Raw genomic sequence first — 21,059 nt, 5'->3', positions numbered from 1 at the left:
GAGAGGAAGAAACAGGCTTACACTACTAGGTATTGTTTAGAGCAAGCTAGATGGAAGAGTTTGTTGACAGAGAAGGGTATTTAACATCAGAACAGGCTTTCATATAATTGTGTCTCTTGAAGATCCTTAAAAATGGGAAACACACATCCATCTCTATGAAATGATTTGGGCAAAACTGTACTGATGAAAGAAGTGTGGGTAGCTAAGATGACTTTGAAGGGTCCTTGTAACTTGAGGTTATGGCATTCCAGGAGGAGTGATGGAAATCAGGGAACTGGATCTCGTGCAAAATATTCACAACTCTTTGAAATGGAAATTAGGCTATTCCAATTTAGGAATCAAATTAAAGCAAGTATTCAGGGTGTTAGCCAGCTGTGCTCCTGCCTGTTTGAAGTGGCAGCTAAAGGAGGGAGGCGTGCTTTTTCCTGGATGAAGCAGGATCTCACTCAGCCTGTTTTCATCTTTAGTTAGCACCTGTTGGCTTAGAGCGGTGTCAGCCGAGCAATCAGATGGTAGATGTGCCAAGTGTCTGACCTCCCCGTGTCTGCCGCCCCTCCCCGCAATCCCCGTGACACCTCTCCTGATACAGATGGACAGGGGCTGGTTTAAAATGACAGTTTCAAGTTCGTGTAGGAAGAGAAAGTTAATTCAAAGAAACAGCCAGACAAGCTTCCTTCTTCTGTAGGAATAACTATTATCCCCTTTCACCATGGCCTACCTGGGAACCCACTTTGCCTTCAGATCCCGCAGGCAGAAGACCAATGATGAGCTCCGTCGGCATAGCATGTCCTTTATTCTTCACAAAGCTATTTGCAATGACTTCTTTCAGAGCTATCTCTACCTGCTGGAAAATATTCCCCTGGGTAAGTGAGTCAGAGCTACTAGATAAGGGACAAGAAATGACTGGAGCAACTGTGTGAGACTGTGGGGCTTTTGCAAAAGGAATTAGAACAAGGACACTTTCCAGATAAAAAGGACACACAACCAATGTCCGTGGGCTTAAATGTTTCAATGACATTCTTTTATGGAAAGTGCAAAGACCAAGTATTGCCTGGCAGGACAAGCCTCTATTTGGGGACTTCCATGCACCTCAGACATGGGTAACTTGCTTCTCTGGGTGTTGGTTGCCTGAGTGTCAGGATTATAGAAATTAATTTCTTGAGTTTGGAAGGACATTTTTAATATTTGCAAAAATTTAGAGGTGGGCAAATTAGGAAACTCAAAGATGAGAATATTAATACAGAAGCATATCAACAAAGAATTTTTTAAAAAGGCTAAACAATAATAGATCAAGGTTGTTGGTGTGTGTGGCTGTGTGTGAGTGTGTGTGTATGTGTGTGTGTGTGTGTGTGTGTGTGTGTTTGTATGCATGAGTACACACTCCACATAATCCTTTCTGGCCTTTCTAAATTACAATAATAGTCCAAGAGCTTAAAAGGAGCAGATTTTAGTTTGGTCTTTGAATATTAAGAAAAAAACTGGGCTGTAGTCTGTCTCCATTTTAGTTATTTCCTCTAGTTTTCAGGAATTGGACAATAGGGCAATAAAAAGCTTATCTGGTTTGTCTACACTTTTCTCAGCCTCTGTGAAAATGGTTACTTCAGGGCGCTCTTAACAACACTGAAGAGGAAATAACTTGCGATTAAGGAGTAAAGTATCTCCCTTTGATTTATATTTTCCCCCCGTGAAAGCAGGAACAGTGTGTATCAACCCCAGTCTGCTTTGTTAAGGTTGCTGAAAGCCCCATTGTACACTTGATGTGGCCAGGGTTTCCAGACGTGAAAGGAGCTACATAATTCTTTGTATTGCGTTCAAAACTATGTTAGCAGCTTACCAAAGTCTCTTTCTATAAGTCCATTTCTGAAGGGAATCTTTAATTCTAGACATGCAAATACTTTCATCTTATATTTATATATATTTCTTATAAAAATTTCGCATTCATGACTCTATTTGATCCTCACAGCCATGCTATGCGATAGATAGGGTATTATTATTTTTCCACCCACCTTCTCACTCTTGCCCCCTATCTTATCTTTTCAAGTGAGGAAAAGAAAATTCAGAGATGATGAGATCTAATCTAGATAGGTCTCATCTAGATACCAAAGCAAGAACCCAAGACCAGGACTCTTTCTGGTGGATAGCACTACACATGAGTAATTCTTTTAGGACATAGTGTACATCTCATTTGTATTCAAATGGAAAAGTTAGAGCAGTCTATTTGGAAGGTGATGATGTTCTGACAACTCCACATATTGTCAGAGCATTGCTTTTCTGGAGACACTCTTTGGGCCACACCTCAATAACAGTAGCTTGTTGGCTCGTGTTGCATTAGTCTGGAGAAAGATATTAATTACAATAACTTATGAGAGGTTCACTAAGGGGCAGATGACTGCCCAATTTTAAAAATAACTATTAGAAAAGAAACTCATCTCTGAAAGTAGCTAAAGATGAATTAAAAGACCCCAATAAATATTTATTAGACAAATTAAGGGCCCTTTACTAATAATTAATTGCAGGTTACCAATGTCCTGAGTTCAAATTCTGGCACTGCTAGTGGTAGAGAAAATCACCTCTGCAAGTTACTAAAGTCTCTGAGCATCATTTTCCTCAAAACTGTGGGGCTGTTGGAGGATTAAATGCAATTATATATGTGAAACTAGCCAACGCTCAGTAAGCATTAGCTTTTTATCTCCTTCCTTAGAGTCAGATCTCTTTTAAAGTCATCACGTAGCCTTCCTTAGAACAGGCATTACCGAAGATGATAAGCTTAATTTGCTCTATGGGAGTTTTCAGCCTGCAGTGGATATTAGTCTTTTCAGTTTGGAAATAAAACTCAGCCCCACTGAAGTGTTTTAGAGTTGGCTTTCCCTCCTCCTGATGATTTCAAGACTTCATAGAAATGAAAATAAAGCCCTTCTTTTAAAAGGATGGGGAACCCTACTGTAGAGTCTGCACAGAGAGTTTGTTGTTTGGGGTAGTTATGGGAAGAACAGTGGCTAACCGGACTCTTTGATTCCTTCTTTCCTTCCTTCCTCCCTCCAACTGCCTGTGTTAGGCAGCCAGGCTCACACCAGCTCACCGGGCAGTGACATTCAGTCATGGGGACATGTGCTGAAATATCCCCGACTAGCCTCAGTGATTCATGGAGAAGCAAGAGCATGCATATTCAAAATCTCCAATGGAAAAGTTAGCTATGCCATTGACTACAACAGGTCTTCACAAAGAAATGGGAGCAAGCTTATTACTATTCTCAGTGGGTTACATATATTATCTCAGTTAATCCTCACAACAGCTCTATTATGTGGTGCCGTTATTTTCTCCACCCTATATCTGAGGAACAGAGGAAGTAAGTAGTGCAGGATTAGAATCCAGGCAGTCTAGCTCCATGGTCTGTCTCTTTTAGCCACAAGATCATGCTGCCTCCCATTGTAAATGGCAACTTGACAAATGAGAGGAGCAATGTAAGTTTTACCACTTTTTTTGAATTGACAGGAATACAAAACATAGTCTGTGAGGAGCACTGGCTTTCTACTGAGATAATCAACAAGATGGGCAGCCAGTGAGCAGGTTCCTATAGTCTAGTTTTACCAGCCCACATTCAGTTGGAGGCTTGGAGTCAATGAATTTGCCAAAGGTGGCTGTTTGTGAACAAATCAGAAGTAGAATAGGAAAACAATTCATATAAATCTCCAGTTTGTATAGCAGTGCATGCAGGGGCCTATATATGGCCCAATTGGAGATGTTCATATAATTACTCCTCAGTAATTCTTCTAGCACTATCCACAGCATATTTCTAGTACATAGAAGTCAGCGAATATTTATTAATTATATATTGAGCAAGAATCTATTACTCCTGGACATTGGTAAAGGCTTAGTTTAACTTCACATTTAGAACAATAGTTCCACGTGGTTTAGCAAAAGGAACAAAGGCTTTGCATTTATTTGTTTGTTTATTTTTAACATCTTTATTGGAGTATAATTGCTTTACATTGTTGTGTTAGTTTCTGCTGTATAACACAGTGAGTCAGCTGTATGTATACATATATCCCCATATCCCCTCCCTCTTGCATCTCCCTCCCACCCTCCCTATCCCACCCTTCTAGGTGGTCACAAAGCACCGAGCTGATCTCCCTGTGCTATGCAGCTGCTTCCCACTAGCTATCTATTTTACATTTGGTAGTGTATATATGTCCATGCCACTGTCTCACTTCGTCCCAGCTTACCCTTCCCCCTCCCTGTGTCCTCAAGTTCATTCACTAGGTCTGCATCTTTATTCCTGTCCTGCACCTAGGTTCTTCAAAACCGCTTATATTTTTAGATTCCATGTATACGTGTTAGCATACGGTATTTGTTTTTCTCTTTCTGACTTAAGGCTTTGCATTTAAATAGGTTTGGGTTAGGGCCTGGCTGTGACACTTCATTTCTGTGTAATATTGAGTAAGTTACTAAATCTTTCTGATTTTCTCATTACTTACCTGTAAAATGATGATTATAATCCCAGTTTTGTAGTGTCGTTGTGAGGATCAGAGTGTGAAGAGATGACCTGAGAGTGCCTAGCCTAATGCCTGGAACATAGGTACCCACTAATGGTTAGTAACCAACCCCCCTTCACTTACCCCTTTTTAGAAGAATTAGGCTCTGAGGAGGAAATTGAGAACAATGGCCACGCCTTTGCCATCGCAATTAAAAACTAGAATTAATAAAAACATTTCCTATAATACACTTGGAACTTCCAAATGAAACTCAGCATACAACTCTTGGCATTTTTCAAATCGATTTCATCCCTGTGGTAGGCATTGCTACACAACTTTTTGTACAGTGATACATTTTCCAAATGTTTATTGTTACCTTTGCAGTGCAAATGCTGTAAGATCATTTTTTCACTTTAAAGAAATGAAGAACCAGATAATTTCCCTTTATTTAGCAGACTTTCAGATACACTGTGTTAGATGGATGAAATATGAGTTTTGGATTTAAATAGACCTAGGTTTAAATCCCAGTTGTGTCACTCACTGGCAGTTTAGTTAACCTCTTGATGCCCTGTTTTCTTCTGTAGATAATCACATTTATCTTACATATTCAGTTAGATATAAATGCTTAGCATATGTAGCACATATATACATATTTGATCAGTGATAGTTAATATTTTTTATTATTTGGGTATGCCTAATTAGGAGAGAAGATATATCCTCCTATAGTTTTTCGTAAACTACAAAAAGTGTGACTTATTTGTGATTATGCTGGTTTTTCCTTATAGCCATTCACTACTTTGCTGAACCTGTGTATTATTCAAAGAACAAAAAGCTAGACAATATTCCTTTCTTCAGTGAACATTTAAAGGAGGTCTGCTATGTGTTAAGTGTAATTGTAAGTCCTAGGATTACAAGGAAAATAAAATAGAGCTTTATCCTGAGAGTTTAGTGTAGGAGAGAGACCCACACAGATAATTTTTGTGGAATGTGGAAGTCATGATAGAGACCACTACAGGATGCTGCAGAGGTGCAGAGGAGGCGTGGTGACTGCTGAATCAGCTTCTGACTCTTCTGATGCAAAATCTCACCATGAAAAATCTGTCCCCAGTATCTTCACCTGAATTCTGATCTTTTCAAATTTGACAGTGGGTCAGGTAGAACACTAAAGTTGGAATAGAGAGTTATGAAGACAGTCAGCCCAGTGGGCAGGGGATGTGATGTGCGGTGGGAGCTTGAGTACATTCTTGCTAAAGAGGGGAAAGTGTATTTTCCCTCCTTTCCCACCTCTGCTTACGTTATTTGTGTTGAAGGCTGAAAAGAATTTAGGGAACACTGAAATAGCTCTCAGTTGGAAAAAACCCACTAAAACTTTCGGGGTAGGCAGTGCATTATTTTAGAGGCAAGAAACACCAGACACCTAAAGCATGCAGGGAAGAAATAAAACCTAGAGGGCCTGTCAGGGTAATTCTGAGACTTGTTAATGATGACTTTCTAGCATTCTGGCACACACAGACCCTTGGATTCTACCAGGAACATTGATAAAATCCCACTTCCTACCCTTTCCTGTTGGTGAAAACACAGATGACTTTGGTTTTATTTAGATTCCATATGTAAGTAAGATCATACATTATTTATCTTTCTCTGATTTATTTCACCTAGTATAATTCCCACAAGATCCATCCATGTTGTCACAAACGGCAGGATTTTCTTCCTTTTATGGCTGAGTAATATTCCATTGTGCCCAAGTACATTTTCCTTCCTTCCTCCCTTCCTTCTTTCCTCCCTTCCTTCTTTCCTTCCTCCCTCCCTCCCTCCCTTCCTTCCTTCCTTCCTTAAATTTTTACCATTTCTTCTTTAATGGCTAAAATGAGAAGTCATCACCTACAAACCTCTTTTATGGAAGATCTTACACTTCATAAGGGCATCTTCTAGTTGGACTTTCTTTTCTCTTATAGACTAACTTGATTCAATATTCTATCTCCGATCATTTCAAACTTACCATTTAAATCTAGCCTACATATCCTCTGAAGACTCCCAGGTCAATTTTCAGTTGACAAACAGGTCTAAAGTTTGGAATAAAGTCTAAAATAGTTATATCCAACTATTAAAAAGAGAAAAAGAAAAAGCTACTCAGCAAACATAGACACTTATCTCTCAACAAAATTTTTCTTAGAGAGTTCACGAGATCTTTGTTCTTCTTCAGGGCAAATTCACATATACTTTATTTTTATTTTTGTAACAAGTAAGCCATTGGAAGGTCCTTGGGAGTTCAGCTTATAACGTAGGTCAAGAAATAAGTACCATATTATATCAAGAACTAATAGAGTGTCTAGCCGCTGTCTTAGACTACCCCAAGTTTCACAAAAACATTGCAATCATGCAAGAATAAGCCACTAGATGTATTTCTGTAATAAAAAGGCACAGGCTGATGACTGATAACCTTATCTGAATCAGCTGGCACCATTGCAGGAGCTATCAAGAAGGGAGAACCTGGGGCTGGCCATTACACCTCATATATCTTTTTGGTGAAATGTTCCTGTCAATTAGGTGACAAGCCCATAACCATAAAAACTTACCTATTGAGTCTGACCCCTGCTGAGCTTGGCATTCACTTGTAGTCTAAATGTTGCTGGCATAATGGACCATTCCCATTTCCAGATTAAGGGTTTTAATAAACTCCACCAACTTGTTGACTTAACCAGGTGATGATGAGTGTGGCTGTTTTGCTGCTTTGGTTGGATCAACGAGAGAGTACTGGGCTGTGGCTTGCCTGTGATCTCAAGAAGCATTCAACTCTGGGAAGACTTGGTAAGCTGTGATTTCCTAGCCTGCTTTTCTGAGGCATACAGAAGAATTTGGAACAGTCATGTTTTTGGCATGGCAATGAATAATTTTTGTCGTCCCTGTTGAAATTATCAGCATTTCTTGAGCTACCTGTTTACACAACACTTTACCAAGTACTAGGGAAGCGGGACTGGTGTAGGTCAGTGGTTTCCAATGTTTTTGAACATGAGGGTGCTCCTTTTAATGTTTTATTTTCTCAATCAGTAACTAACTTGAGTATAAAATGTCAAAAAATCTCTATTATTAATAGTTTTAAAAGATTTGTATTTTTAAAATGACAACCTATTGTTGGTTAATATATATGGGAGATATAGTATATAACATTGTTAGTCTCTAGGAAATAAAGTACATGGGAACTGATTCCTGTACCCCTTTTAGCAAATTCATGATCATTCAAGGGTCCAAATGTTGGCCACATCCAGTGTTTTCAAGTTGGGAAATACTGATTTAACTCCACAGATGAAGCATACTAAAATGGATAGTAGTAGTGTTTATTGGATTTTTAACTTTTAGAATCAAAATTTGGGATTATGTAACCATTGTTCAATTCAAAGCCAAGTAGTGCATTAGTCCAATGTCACAATCTTTGTTTACCTGAAGAAAAATGTTCCTAGTTAAGGTTAAATAGATTGTCTTTTCTTATACTCCTTCTACATAAAATTGTGTCATATTTTGGTTTGCTTCATATCCTGATTGTAACATTTTTATACTGTTGTATATTTTACTTAGAACTTTCAACTGTCTTTTATTTTTGTTGATTGCGGTTAAAAATATGTCTTCCTAAGAATATCACTATGTCTCCTTACTTCTTACCTACTATCTATTACCCAGAATCCAGTTCATTCTACTTCCTAAAGATATTTTTTTAAAGCCTATGTTTTCTGTTGTAATATAAACTGATTTCTTTCTAGATCTGATAGTATCTGTCATTTTGGTATTTCTTTTCATTGGATTCCTGGGTTAATTTCATTGTATATCTTCTCTTGATTTTAACCCTCATTGGGCTGGAATATAGCTGCAAAAAACTTCTGAAGGATGAATCCATGGGAGGTAACTATTCTTTCACCATTTGAATGGTAACAAATTTTAGCCTCAAAATAATTTTCCCTCAGAATATTGATGACACTGCTCCACTGTTTTCCAGGGTTTCTGATGAGATCTGTGTTATATGCCTGATTCTAGTTCTTTGAACATAGGGTTGCCAGATAAAATATAAAAGGCCGGCTAAATTTAAATTTAAGATAATCAACGAACAAATTTTAGTATAAGTATGTCCCATGCAATGTGTGATATTTCAACTGTATTTATACTAATAGATTATCCATTGATTATCTAAAATTCAAAACTAATTGTGTGTCCTGTATTTTTATTTGCTAAATCTGGCAACCCTACTTGAAGGTCAACAAACTTTTTCCCTCTAAATAACTTAATGATCTTCTCATTACTCTTTGTGATTTGAAATTTCCTAAGGATGTATATAAATGTGACTTTTATTTAATTATTAGTATTTTTAAATCCATACTGCTCAGTACTTTTGGACCTTATAGTCTCTTTCAGCTCTGGGAAATTTTTTTCTATTATTTCTGTAATAATTTTCTTCCCTCCATTTTCAGTTTTTGAGAATCCTAATTAGCTTGATGTTGGGTCTTCTGAATTGTCTTTTTTTAAAAAATATTTTTCAAATTTTCTTTTTGATTATAGCTCATTCTTTTCATTGAATTCTGAGCACTGATGGAATGTACTTAGCACTTTCAACTCATTCAACTTTTATTTATTTATTTATATTTTTTTGGCTGCGCTGGGTTTTCATTGCTGCGTGCGGGCTTTCTCTAGTTGTGGTGAGCGGGGGCTACTCTTTGTTGCAGTGCGCACGCTTCTCATTGTGGTGGCTTCTCTTATTGCGGAGCACAGGCTCTAGGTGCACAGCCTTCAGTAGCTGTGGTGAGTGGGCTCAGTAGTTGTGGCTCATGGGCTCTAGAGCACAGGCTCAGTAGTTGTGGCACACAGGCTTAGTTGCTCCACGGCATGTGGGATCTTCCCGGACCAGGCTCGAACCCGTGTCCCCTGCATTGGCAGGCGGATTCTTAACCACTGCGCCACCAGGGAAGTACATGAATTAAGTCTTTATAGCTCTAATCTTTTTACTTCTGTTTTCCATATCAATCTTTTCCTTTATGTCCTGATAATGTACTCAACGTTATATTCCAAAGTGTTTGGTAATCAAAATTTTAATTTCTAAGAATTCTTTATTATTCTTTAAATTATCATTTTCTTGACATCTTCGATTTATGGATGCACCGGTTCTCATACCTCTTCAAGGGTGTAAGTTTTTGTTTAGTTTTGGTTTAAATTCTCATTCATTTCCTGGATTATTTCTATTTCCTTTGGGGTCAGTTTTGATTGTCTATCTGTATCTTTGTTTTTCAGACTGCCATTTTACCCCCATGTGTTTGGAAATCATTATTTATCCATAGTTAGAAATGAAGGACAGGGGCAATGATTTTAGGTAATGGAGAAGGTTTCCTCTGTATATACTTCTCCACTGAATAGAAAGGATGACAAGAAGCTCTACATTTGCCGGTAGATCTTGCGAGACTCTGAGTATGAGGAAATGAGGTACTTGGAATCCTCTATATGCCAGAATGAGTAGTGTTCTAGGATTCCAACACTAACTGGTCTTTTTCTCCTAAGGCACTTAATTTTTTTTCCTTTTTTTTAGAGAAGAGACATATTTACCCTCCCTAGGATTATAGCTGTGCTGCTTGTCACTTTTGTGGGGAGTGCATTGGTTGCCTCACCAGTTGGCCTGTAGACAGATTTTTTTGTTTTATTAACTCTTACTTCCTTTTGCAACTATCCTGAGCCGTAATTTTTTTTTTTTTTTTTTTTTTTTGTGGTACGCGGGCCTCTCACTGTTGTGGCCTCTCCCGTTGCGGAGCACAGGCTCCAGATGCGCAGGCTCAGTGGCCATGGCTCACGGGCCTAGCCGCTCCACGGCATGTGGGATCTTCCCAGACCGGGGCACGAACCCGTGTCCCCTGCATCGGCAGGCAGACTCTCAACCACTGCGCCACCAGGGAAGCCCGCTGTAAATTCTTTAGCTCTGTTCCATCTGCTTTATCTGTTTTTTGTCTTCCAGAAATTTGTTGAAATCATGAATCCATTGATGGCCCCTTCTCATTTTCTTCACTGTTAAGGGTTGAGTTTATTAAAATGATTCTTGGGGAGTACCGGGAAGCAGGGAGGACAAATGCATATATTCAGCCTACAGTCTTGAACCATAAGTTTCTCCCTATTATCTCACTTTCTATCATTTCCTTCTGAATATCCTCTAATGAAAATATTTTATATCTGCAAGTGTGCCTTTTGGTTTAAAAAACACACTTAAATGCATACTCATTTACCCCTCAGAAGTAGAACACATGTTTTTCTAAAAATAAATGTCTTAAAATACCTGAAATAATGAAATGACATAGTATATGTGAATATGCCTAGTACACTACCGGGTACAGAATAGTTGCTCAATAAATATTATATTTCTTTTTATTATTTTATTTTCAGAAGATAGAGCTCAAGCCCATTTTCTGTAATGTTGGTACAAAGAGATATTTGGGTATGAGTTGCATAAAAAAAAAGAGATGAAAAAATAGCTATGCCTAATCTACCTCATGATTAGAAGTAAAGATTAGTGATTAAATTCTCATAAAATATTTGGAGGTCAAAGGTAAAAGTTACTTTGAAACTTGCAATATTATTTATTCTACTCTAGCAAACACTGTTCAGCTTTCTTTTAATACAGTGACAAGCTATTTTTAAAATTAAACTCTAGTGTTATTAAATCATGAAAATGCCACATGGTTGTGATTTATGCATGAGATACCTGAAGATCATAGGAGTTAAGAACTTTACCCAAGGTTACATAGCAAGTAAGTCACTGAGCCAGAACTCAAACCCAGATCTTCTGACATCAAACTAATACCTTTTCTCCTACAGCACAGATTTGCAGGCTTCTAAGAGGAAATTCAATGCATGATAAGAATAAACTTGTTCTGCCATTTAAATACTGATAAATATTAATAATATTTCATTTGCAGTGAAATTGTATGCTTTAACAAGTCAAGTCATCAATGGTGAGATGCACTTCTATGCCAGAGCTAAACTCTTCTACCAAGAAGTACCAGCTACAGAAGAGGGTATGATGGGAAATTTCATCGAACTGTCCAACCCAGATATCCAGGCCTCTCGGGAATTTCTTAGGAAATTCGTTGGGGTGAGTTATCCAACTGCAGTTTGATGAGGAGGCAAAGTCCTTGCAAACATTGAGCTCACATGCTTCTGTGTTGTTGCTTAAGTCATATTAAAGCCATATGGCTCAGCCAAGAGTGTAGTGTGAAAGCCTGTTTTAAGATGTTCGGAAAGGATAGGTCACATTAAATGACTGGTTTGTCCCACTTGGCATTTCACCCTCTTAGCACCAGCTAATTTCTTATGCTACAGGGGAAGGTGAACTAGCAGCGTTAATATTACAATTAGTGGATTAAGAAGACTTCTCTTTCAGAGTCTCATAGATAAACAGTTGATACCCAGGTGATTGATGAGAGATCATGCCATTTTAGATTTTGGGGTGATTTTTTGAGTCCCTGTAATAAAAATTCAGTGTTGTAAGGAAATGCAAGCTTATGTTCAGTCTAAAAGTGGTAAGTATAGTAGAATCTCTTTATATTATTCTATACATAGTTGGGACATTGCCTTGAAAGAATGTGATCCCTTTGTAGACTTGGTGTTGGGTGAAACTCCACTTCCTTACTTCCATGCCATATGAAGATGGATCATATACTGTAGGGGCCAAAATCTTGGGCTCTAGAGTCATTACAGTTCTTCTTACTATATAAGCAACCTTGGGCTTATTCCTTAAATGCTCTTAAACCTCAATTTTTCACCTGTGACTAGGGCATAACCACAGAACTCACATCATAGGATAATGTGAAGCTCAAATGAGATAATATAAGTCAAGTGCTTACTTTAGTGCACATAATTATTGCCCAATAAATCTAATTTATTGCTACTACTACTACTAACAAGCTTTCATAAAATGCATTCATTATATCTTAAGGAGCTTCATTCAGTTGTTAGAATAGACTTAACCCACACAATGAAGCTATTGTTGGTTCTACTGAGAACAAAGTCGTACCCAGCAAATAGGTTTTGTTCCAATTCACTATGAAGTCATTTGTTTGAAATTTGGAGTCCATTTTATTCTAATGAAGGAAACATTAAGAATATTATGAATATTTGGGGTTATGTTGTCAACCTATTTAGAAGCATAACATTAATAATATCCCTAGTGTTGAGGTGAGGTTCACTTCACATCCAACTTCCCTGGAGCACCCTTTGCCTGAGTATAGAAAAAAGGATAATGATGGAGCACCCATTGGGCCAAAGTGGACATCAGCTGTGGCCATAAAGACTATGGAGCTAGGGATGTTGGCTGGGGCTATTTCTAGGTCAGGTTAACCTGGAATATTTTTAAATGAGTGTTGCTAACTGATTTCACTGAGCACTTTTTCTGAGATAGTCAGTCACTCTGATAAGCACTTTAGAAGCACTGTCTTATTTACTCTTCATTAATAATTCTGTGAGGTAAGTACTATTATCATTTCTTGTTTTCACCGTTGTGGAAACTGAGGCTTGGAGAGGTTAAATAAGTTTTTAAGGTTACACGGTTGGTAAGAGACAGAGCTAGGACTTACGCCTGTCTGACACCAAACTCCCTGCTCTTATCCACGACATATTTTTACCATTTGTCTCATGAAGCAGAAAAATCCCTGCTTTGTGTGTGTGTGTGTGTGTGTGTACCACAGACCTCAATTCTCCTCCAGTCTGGCCAAGAGCAATCCCTCCTGCTTGCCTCATGGTGAGGCTGACTTTGATCCCAATGCATTTCAGAAGCTTAGTTAGTAATCCAGCTGTCTTGTCACTCCATGTGGAATGCCAAGCTGACCACAGGGATGCTGGTCAGACAGAGCCCATACACACGCCCATGGACCCGGGAAAGGAAACAGCCTTGTGCTTGCATATTTATGTTGGAAAAGAGCAGCCTACTCTTTTCAAACAAATATAAGGAGCCCTTCTTAGTAGACTAGGCTCATTGTGAAGCTGTGACCTCTAACTAAGTACAAACACAGTCTTTTTAAAGAAATGATATTTTGGTACTTTGACCTTAATAATATGCTAAATTAGTATCCAGGTCAAGATACAAGGAGTTAGGGAATATGAGTATCTGACATGATTTATCCTTGTGTCAACTGGGAAAAGACAGATTGTTTAATTTAAAGTTTTTCTTTCCTTTCAACACTTAGTGACATGAGACAGTGGGAAAAGGTGTTTAAACTTTTTGCAAATGTGCTTACTTTAGCAAATAAACAAATGATACCAAGATGATGTCAACAGCATAGCTGATAACATTCCTTACTTCTAGCTGTCTATTGGGGAAAATAGAAATTTATAAAAAGTAATTGGTATTTGATGATATTTATCTCTTGACATTTCTCAGAGATTGGATGACTAAAAAATTGGGGGCTAACTTGTATTTCATGGTTTTTATGAAGTGGCATTTAGCACTTTCATTTTAGTTTTTTTTTGCGGTAAGCAGGCCTCTCACTGTTGTGGCCTCTCCCATTGCGGAGCACAGGCTCCAGATGCGCAGGCTCAGCAGCCATGGCTCACGGGCCCAGCCGCCCCGCGGCATGTGGGATCTTCCAGGACCGGGACACGAACCCGTGTCCCGTGCGTCGGCAGGCAGACTCTCAACCACTGCACCACCAGGGAAGCCCTCATTTTAGTTTTAAACTCCAGTGGAAAGAAGGTAAAATAATATTCTTCAAGACAAAATACATAGGCAGAATCAAAATGAAAATGAAATTTCTAAGAATATTTCACTTTTTTATATGAATCCATAAATATGAAGATAGGATAATAAATGAAAATAACAAAACATCTTGTTTTGAAATCACACATTGTATGTAGTTCTGGTCACATTCATGGAAGAGCATCAAATTTCAATCCAATCACGGTAGTGGGCAGCCATGGTATCCAAGAGGCTAGAGATGTTGTTCCCAAGATCAGCCTTTAAATGTCCCTTCTCAGAGGTGCTGCATGTGAATGAGAGACAGAGGAATAAATGTGGTGCCAGGATATGAGAGGTAGTGCCAACCATGTGGAGTGATATGCAATAAAGAGAACTAGGCAGTAGTGGCGAAGGGCTAAGGTGCTCAGGATTTGAGTGAAAGGCATCTTTTGTATTTGTAAATAACTTGTTTCGAGGATAACTGCGGTCAGATATCACACATCTAAGTTGATGAAAAATACACGTCAGAGGATGTGCATTTTCAAGGAAGTTCTATTGCAAATATTTCACCTCTTTGGGCCTCAGTTTCCTTGTCTGAAAAAGTAGGGAGATTAGACATGAATGGTTTTAAAACTCCAGGGTTGTACTGATATCCTTCAAGGGCTTATTGGGAGAATGATAGAAAGGCTGAGTGGGTGAGGCCCTGCCTCACTTTAACCAGAACAGCTTCATAGTTATTTGTTCATTGAGAAAAAGGAGTTAGGCTGTTTTAAACTGCTTGAAATCCTCTGGCATAGATCTCTGTTGTCTCTGTTTTATTGTCCCATGGTTCAATTTTTAAAACCACTTACTATAATAATGTGAGCAACACGATCAGTAGAGGCTTTAGGGCTAAATAATGATAAGAAAAAATTATAATGAGAATCTCTAGTTGAGCACACAGATTTCAACTGAAGTCATTTTCAGTAGCTTAAAATAATTTCCCTGTATTTCCCTCCATCTTGTTTATGTTATAAATTTATTTAAATGATGCTACTTTTATGGCCTTCATAACATAAAACTTTAGCCTAGGCCTTTTAATGAATTAGCTTCGTTTATATTATAATATCTGAATGAGGGATGTAGCATATTGTAAGTAGGAATGGCAAACAAGTGGCACATGTACTACCACTTCCCATTCCCATCAAGGCAGACATAACTAATCAATCATAGACCTCTTCCTGGTAAGTCTGAATGAAGCCTTAGAATTCTCTTCAACATAACGTTAGACAGCTACTAACAAGGGAACCAGAGTTGTGGCACTGGAGGTGACAGCCCTAAGGTAGAACTGGCTTTGGATTCACACAGTTCACTGTTCAAATTCTAGTTCTGCCATTAGCTGGGTGATATTAAAAAAGTCTAAGGGTCCTCATCTCCAAATTGGAGAATAATCATTATCTTTTGGGGCTTTTTGATTACTGTAGTTATTATGGATGCAAAGAGCTTGCTACACACAAGCAGTCAATAAATTGTGATTATTATTATTTCCTCTGAAAAGAAACTACAATTACTTCACTTTTTGTTCTTCTTTGTTCTTGCTGTAAGGAAGGCCTTTTGAGTGGACTGGAAAGCAGCGTTTCTGATGTTTCCTTCTGCTTAAACTTCACCTTTTGATCCTTAGCCAATTTTTTTTTTTTTAAACCCTTAGGTCCTGAGAAATCAAGAGTAGACTTTCTCCTTAAGATCTTGATTGACAACTTCAAGTATCTTGTTACTGTAATTTCTAGCACAAAACCTATTCAGCAGCCATCCCAACTGTGACCAAATAATTTAGACCAGCTGAATCTTATATATATACACACACACACACATATACATATATATGTATATATGCACATACACATATATACACATATACATATCATAGATATATACTGGTCATGTACACATACATACATGTATATATGTATATGTGTATATTACTTTATAGAAGCAAGTTTGAGAAAGTTTTTATTGGCTGATTTCCTCCTATCTCTACCCCCTATCCATCTTTCACCCTCAGTTAATTTAATGCAGAGATTTACTTTAAAAAAATTTCAGGGCTTTTGTGCCCAATAAATCATGTAGCTTCTGGTATAAAAGCAGAAAACAATTTTTAGCATGAAAAGAGACAAGGGGACTTTGCTGCAACCACCTTTTATCCTCATGAATGTGCTGTGTGTCACTGAGGCTGAGTTTGAAGTAAAATCCTGGCCTGAGAATGGAACAGTTTGCATTTCCTCAGCTCAAGTCTTAAAAATTATCTTCCACACAAGAATAGTAGATAATTCAGAGCCCCCAAAATCAGTTCTGAAAAAAATAAAATTTCAGTTATCCATCCCAGTATGAATTGAAATGTTTTCACTGCATGAATTTGAAAAGTAATTTTAAAACTCTGAAAGACTCTCACTGCTTTGCTCTCTTTTTTTTTAACAAGGCAATAAGCTATGGTGCAGGTCCATTTAGCTGTGGGTTTGACCCAAATTTACAGTTAACAAAGTTTATTTTCATAGGGCTTTCAAAGGCCCATTTATCTTAGAGAAAATTACCCAGTTTTCAAACTTAAGACATTATTTTCTAAAATCCTATTTTGAAATTCTTTGAAAGACCTATATTGAATAAAATAAAGAAGGCAAAAACTAGACATGATTAGATTTTTTTTGAAAAAAGTCATTGAATATTTTATAACTTGATTGTGGTAGTGTTTACGTGCCTGTATACATTTGTCCAAACTCATTGAATGGTATACTTAAAATAGTACATTTAATTATATGAAATTGACCCAAATAAAGTTTATTTAAGGAGGTAATTGAGTGTCCAAACTCAGGGTGAGTGTCTGTTCCTGAAGTATTCCACAAGGTACCTTTCTGCAGGGGCCTGGGAGAGCTGAGACAGACTGTGCCCTGGATTGCGGCTCTGGGATAGGAAGGGTCAGCACGCATGTCCTGTTGCTGGTTTTCAACACTGTGGAACTTGTGGACATGATGGAATCGTTCCTCCTCATGGCACAGAACTACCTGCAGGTCAGAGGGGACAAGGTAGAAACCTACCACTGCTACAGTCTGAAGGAATTCACACCCCCACTGGGGAGATATGATGCCATCTGGATTCAGTGGGTCTCTGGTTAGTCCTGCATGGCATTGCATCTGCCATTCTTCCCTTTCCAGATAGAGAAGAAGAAAACACATGGGGCTGATTGGAGGATTTGTGGAGGTGGAACAAGGACACAAAGGGAGATCTGGCTATAGTTGTGCTTAGAACAGTTAGCTAGCCTTAGGTATCATGGGAACTCCCCCAAAGCTCTGGTCCTCCAGATTTCTCCCATAACATCCTCTGAACAAGCTTGACAATTCCCATCCTTAGGGATGGAGTGCCTTCGGACCAACCTACATCATAGAAGAAACCTAAATATTTGAAAAACTTTAAAAAGTGGGGACAAAAAGAGTCTATCCCCATTTACTGGAAAAACTAGACTTTCTTAGATTTAAATTCCCAGGAAATGAGACAGCGGTGAATTGGATTTTGGTCTGAGTGTGTGTGTGTGTGTGAGACACAGAGGAATGATGACAGAGTTCGGCTGTCCACGGGACATGGAGGGAACCCAAGGGATGAGCAATAGTTTATCTTGTGCCTGGGAGGTAGATAGACTAGGTAAGATAATATCTATTTTTTAGAGCGTACACTGATTCACCACAAAGAAGATACCTGTCCTCTTATCTAAATTCTCAAAGCCTCCTGCAGCAAAACAATTCAGGCTATTAAATAATTCATGAATGAGTGAACAAATGAGCTCCTGATTTGTAGCCTTGTGGTTGGTCCGTCTTTCCTACTCACCTCCTTTCCCACCCACCCTTTCATCCTGTTCCCCCTTTTACTTGGCCTCACCTGTTGGTTAAAGACCTTCTTGCATTTCTTTCCCGGTGCCGACATGGCCTGAAAGAAAACGGCATCATCATACTGAAGGACAGTGTGGCTCAGGTGGGCTGCATCTTCCATCTGTGTGACTCGGGATATGGACATCCTCCAGAGCCTCATTAGGAAGAGCGGGCTAGTGGTGCTGGGCCAGGAGAAGCAGGACGGCTTTCCAGAGCAGTGCATCCCAGTGTGGATGTTTGCACTGCATAGCGATGGACACTCCTGACCAGCAGTGGGAGTGAACGGCTGCACTGCACAGTAGTGCTTTGGGAAGAGGTGTTCTCCTCTGAGGTGCCCCTTGTAATTCATGTAGGAGTGAAGGGAAGGGACTACAGCATGTATGGAAATGACTGATGTAGTATGTACATGTTTCCACTAATTATGTAAGTACATGCGCACACTCTGTGGATTTTCCAAAAGAGAAATGGAAAGTGGTATCTGGAAAAACTGCTAAAGTGTACGTAAAAAACAGAAAAGGGAGCAACATTCACAAAATCTAAACTGCTTGGTCTCTGAAGATTTGCATTATAGAGTAGTTTAGGGTGGGTGGGGTAAAGCCTAGACCACCTTTCTCTGTCCTCATGCTAGATACATTATACTTCCTTCCTCCTTGGGAATACTACTTCTCTAGATAAAAATCTCTCCCTAATTAAGAAGGCACCAGTCAAAATAATCTTATAAAAACAATTCCATTACTTAATTTTGTCTTTAGCTTTAGCAGAACAAAAGACTATGGTTTCACTTTCTATTTTGGGTCAGTTTCACCACCCAGTGATGTAATATGGATATAATTTGATAACAAAAGTCTGCATTCCAGTGATGGGGAAGTGTCTCCTTTCAGGAGAAAATGTTTTACCCTTGAAATTTCAGCTGTGAACATATAAGTAAATGTCATTGATAATCTAATTTTAGCCATTGGCTTCCAACACAACTTGCTTCATTGCAGCTGCTCCTGTTTCCTTGATTGATATGACTGTACATTGGAAAGAGAAACGAAATGATAAGCCTGAAAATTGAACCAACTGGATTAATTTAAGGCATTGGTTTAATTAAAAATAATCTGAAATCTTTCAAAAACAAAAATGTAATTAATTTTTATTAGCAGAATGTTTAAATATAACAGCTACTGTATTTAAAACACTCTAATATCTTCCTGTGAAGGACATATTTGTGTTTTGATATATATTGAGTCTTCTATGAAATGCAGTCAATTTAAGTAAAGAAAGTCTATTGTATGGATATGCTCTCACCATAAAAATCATGTCTGTAAGTCATATCTGTAACTTAGGAGGAAAACAATTATTATAAAACATTTACTACCTTGATATAACCTGACCTAGGTAGTTTCATTTATGTCCTGGAAAATTATGTCACTCTGCCACTGGCACCCTCCAGCTGCAGTATGTTATTCACAGTGCTCTAGGGTAACGTAACAGAATGTGAGTTAGAACCATTGGTGGAGAAGCCAGAGACCAGAATTAAATAAAATGGGGGATCATTACCAAACAGACTAAGTAGTATGACAAAACAAGGGAACTCAGGTTTTCATCCTTTGTGTCTTGGAGCAAATTAACTGAATCTTCCTTTTTGGCCCATCCCAGGAATTTTCTGTTTCTTTTACCTGAGCACCCTTATTCTCTTACTTCTTGACTTTACGCTTTGCCAGTACTCACATGCTGATTGACAAAATTGTCCATTTTTTCTGCTCCTTGGCTCCTCAAGGAGGAAGTAACAGAATTGTCCTATGAATATGGATGTATGATCTTTAACTCAGGTGAGTGTTTGAAGTTGAGCAGCAGTCCTTTTCTCATCCTAAATCAAATCATTTTCCATTCTCCTTAGAAAATTTCCAGATGTTTATTGTTTCACAAAGTTTCCCCACACCATATCTATCTGTAATTTAATTGAGAATGTAGAAACTGGTGAGTAAATGTATCAATATCCCCTATCTATAACAAGTTAATAATTAGTACAAGGTAAAGGGAAGAGTAGCTTGAGAGGTGAGGCCATCGGAGCCAAATCATGCTGCCTAACATGTCATGTGAAGGTCTGGACATGTTATTCAAAGAACGAGGGAAAGATATTGAGGTTCCAAGTAAGGGGCTGATTGTTTTGGTCTTCTAATGCTGTAGAAAGAAGACATTAGGAGTGAGACCTACTCCAGCCATCTTCAATCTAATTCAGTAAGCCATACACATTGCTAATGTTTATCAACACATCTCTGTTGTATTATAAGTGACAGTCTACATTAGTTCACAAATTCTGTCCATAGTCCAACTGCCCCAGGATCCTTTGGGCAGTTTTTATAAAATAGAGATTCCCAGGTTCTGTCTCCGTGAGAGTTTGATTCTGTGAAATGGGATCAAATAACTTGTATTTTTGTAAGGTCTCAAAATGATTCTGATCATTAGTTTTGTTTAAGGACACTGATAGGGAAAGGGGTGTCGAACTGGGCCCTTTAGAGTCAAAGGAAGATAAGACAGGGCAGGCAAGAAAGCGGGCCAGGTTCAGGGAAGTAGCTAGATGGTGAAATCTATTCTCCACGCTGATGCCAATCTTTCTAAAACATAATCTGACCATGTTATGTATAAACTTTCAGTGACTCCCCATCACTGATACGATGAATTCCCATCACCTTAGAATGACATATAAAGCCTTTTGTGATCTAACCCTGGCTTCCCTCTCCAGCCTCAGTTTTCCCACATCCCCTGCAGCCGTACTTAATTATCAATACATACAGATCTCTAAAGGAGCTATGATTTATGGCTCATGGCATTTATTGACGTTACTTCCTTAGCGTAGAACATCTCTCATTCTTCTTTTGTCTGGCTCAGACTGCATAGATGTTACTGGCTCTAGGAAAGCTTCCCTCACCCCCCAGGTGCTGGCTTAGGTGCTGCTACTATATGCTACCCTCATACCCTCTGCTTAACGTATTACAGTACTTATCATGTGCATTGTAA

At 38.5% G+C, this 21,059-nt stretch overlaps 1 protein-coding gene across 1 annotated transcript; it reads left to right on the top strand.

Moving 5' to 3' along the window:
• Positions 1 to 618: 618 nt before the first annotated feature.
• On the top strand, positions 619 to 18,322 carry NTMT2 (N-terminal Xaa-Pro-Lys N-methyltransferase 2). The gene is given in 5 exon segments (XM_004269746.3): positions 619 to 863; positions 11,411 to 11,586; positions 17,055 to 17,305; positions 18,063 to 18,179; positions 18,181 to 18,322. Coding segments are annotated over 5 exon segments (840 nt in total). The 5' UTR covers positions 619 to 709.
• Positions 18,323 to 21,059: the final 2,737 nt, after the last annotated feature.

This window comes from Orcinus orca, chromosome 1, assembly GCF_937001465.1.
Source record: "Orcinus orca chromosome 1, mOrcOrc1.1, whole genome shotgun sequence".
NCBI classification, from domain to species: Eukaryota; Metazoa; Chordata; class Mammalia; order Artiodactyla; family Delphinidae; genus Orcinus; species Orcinus orca.
This window is presented reverse-complemented; position numbering and strand designations above follow the sequence as displayed.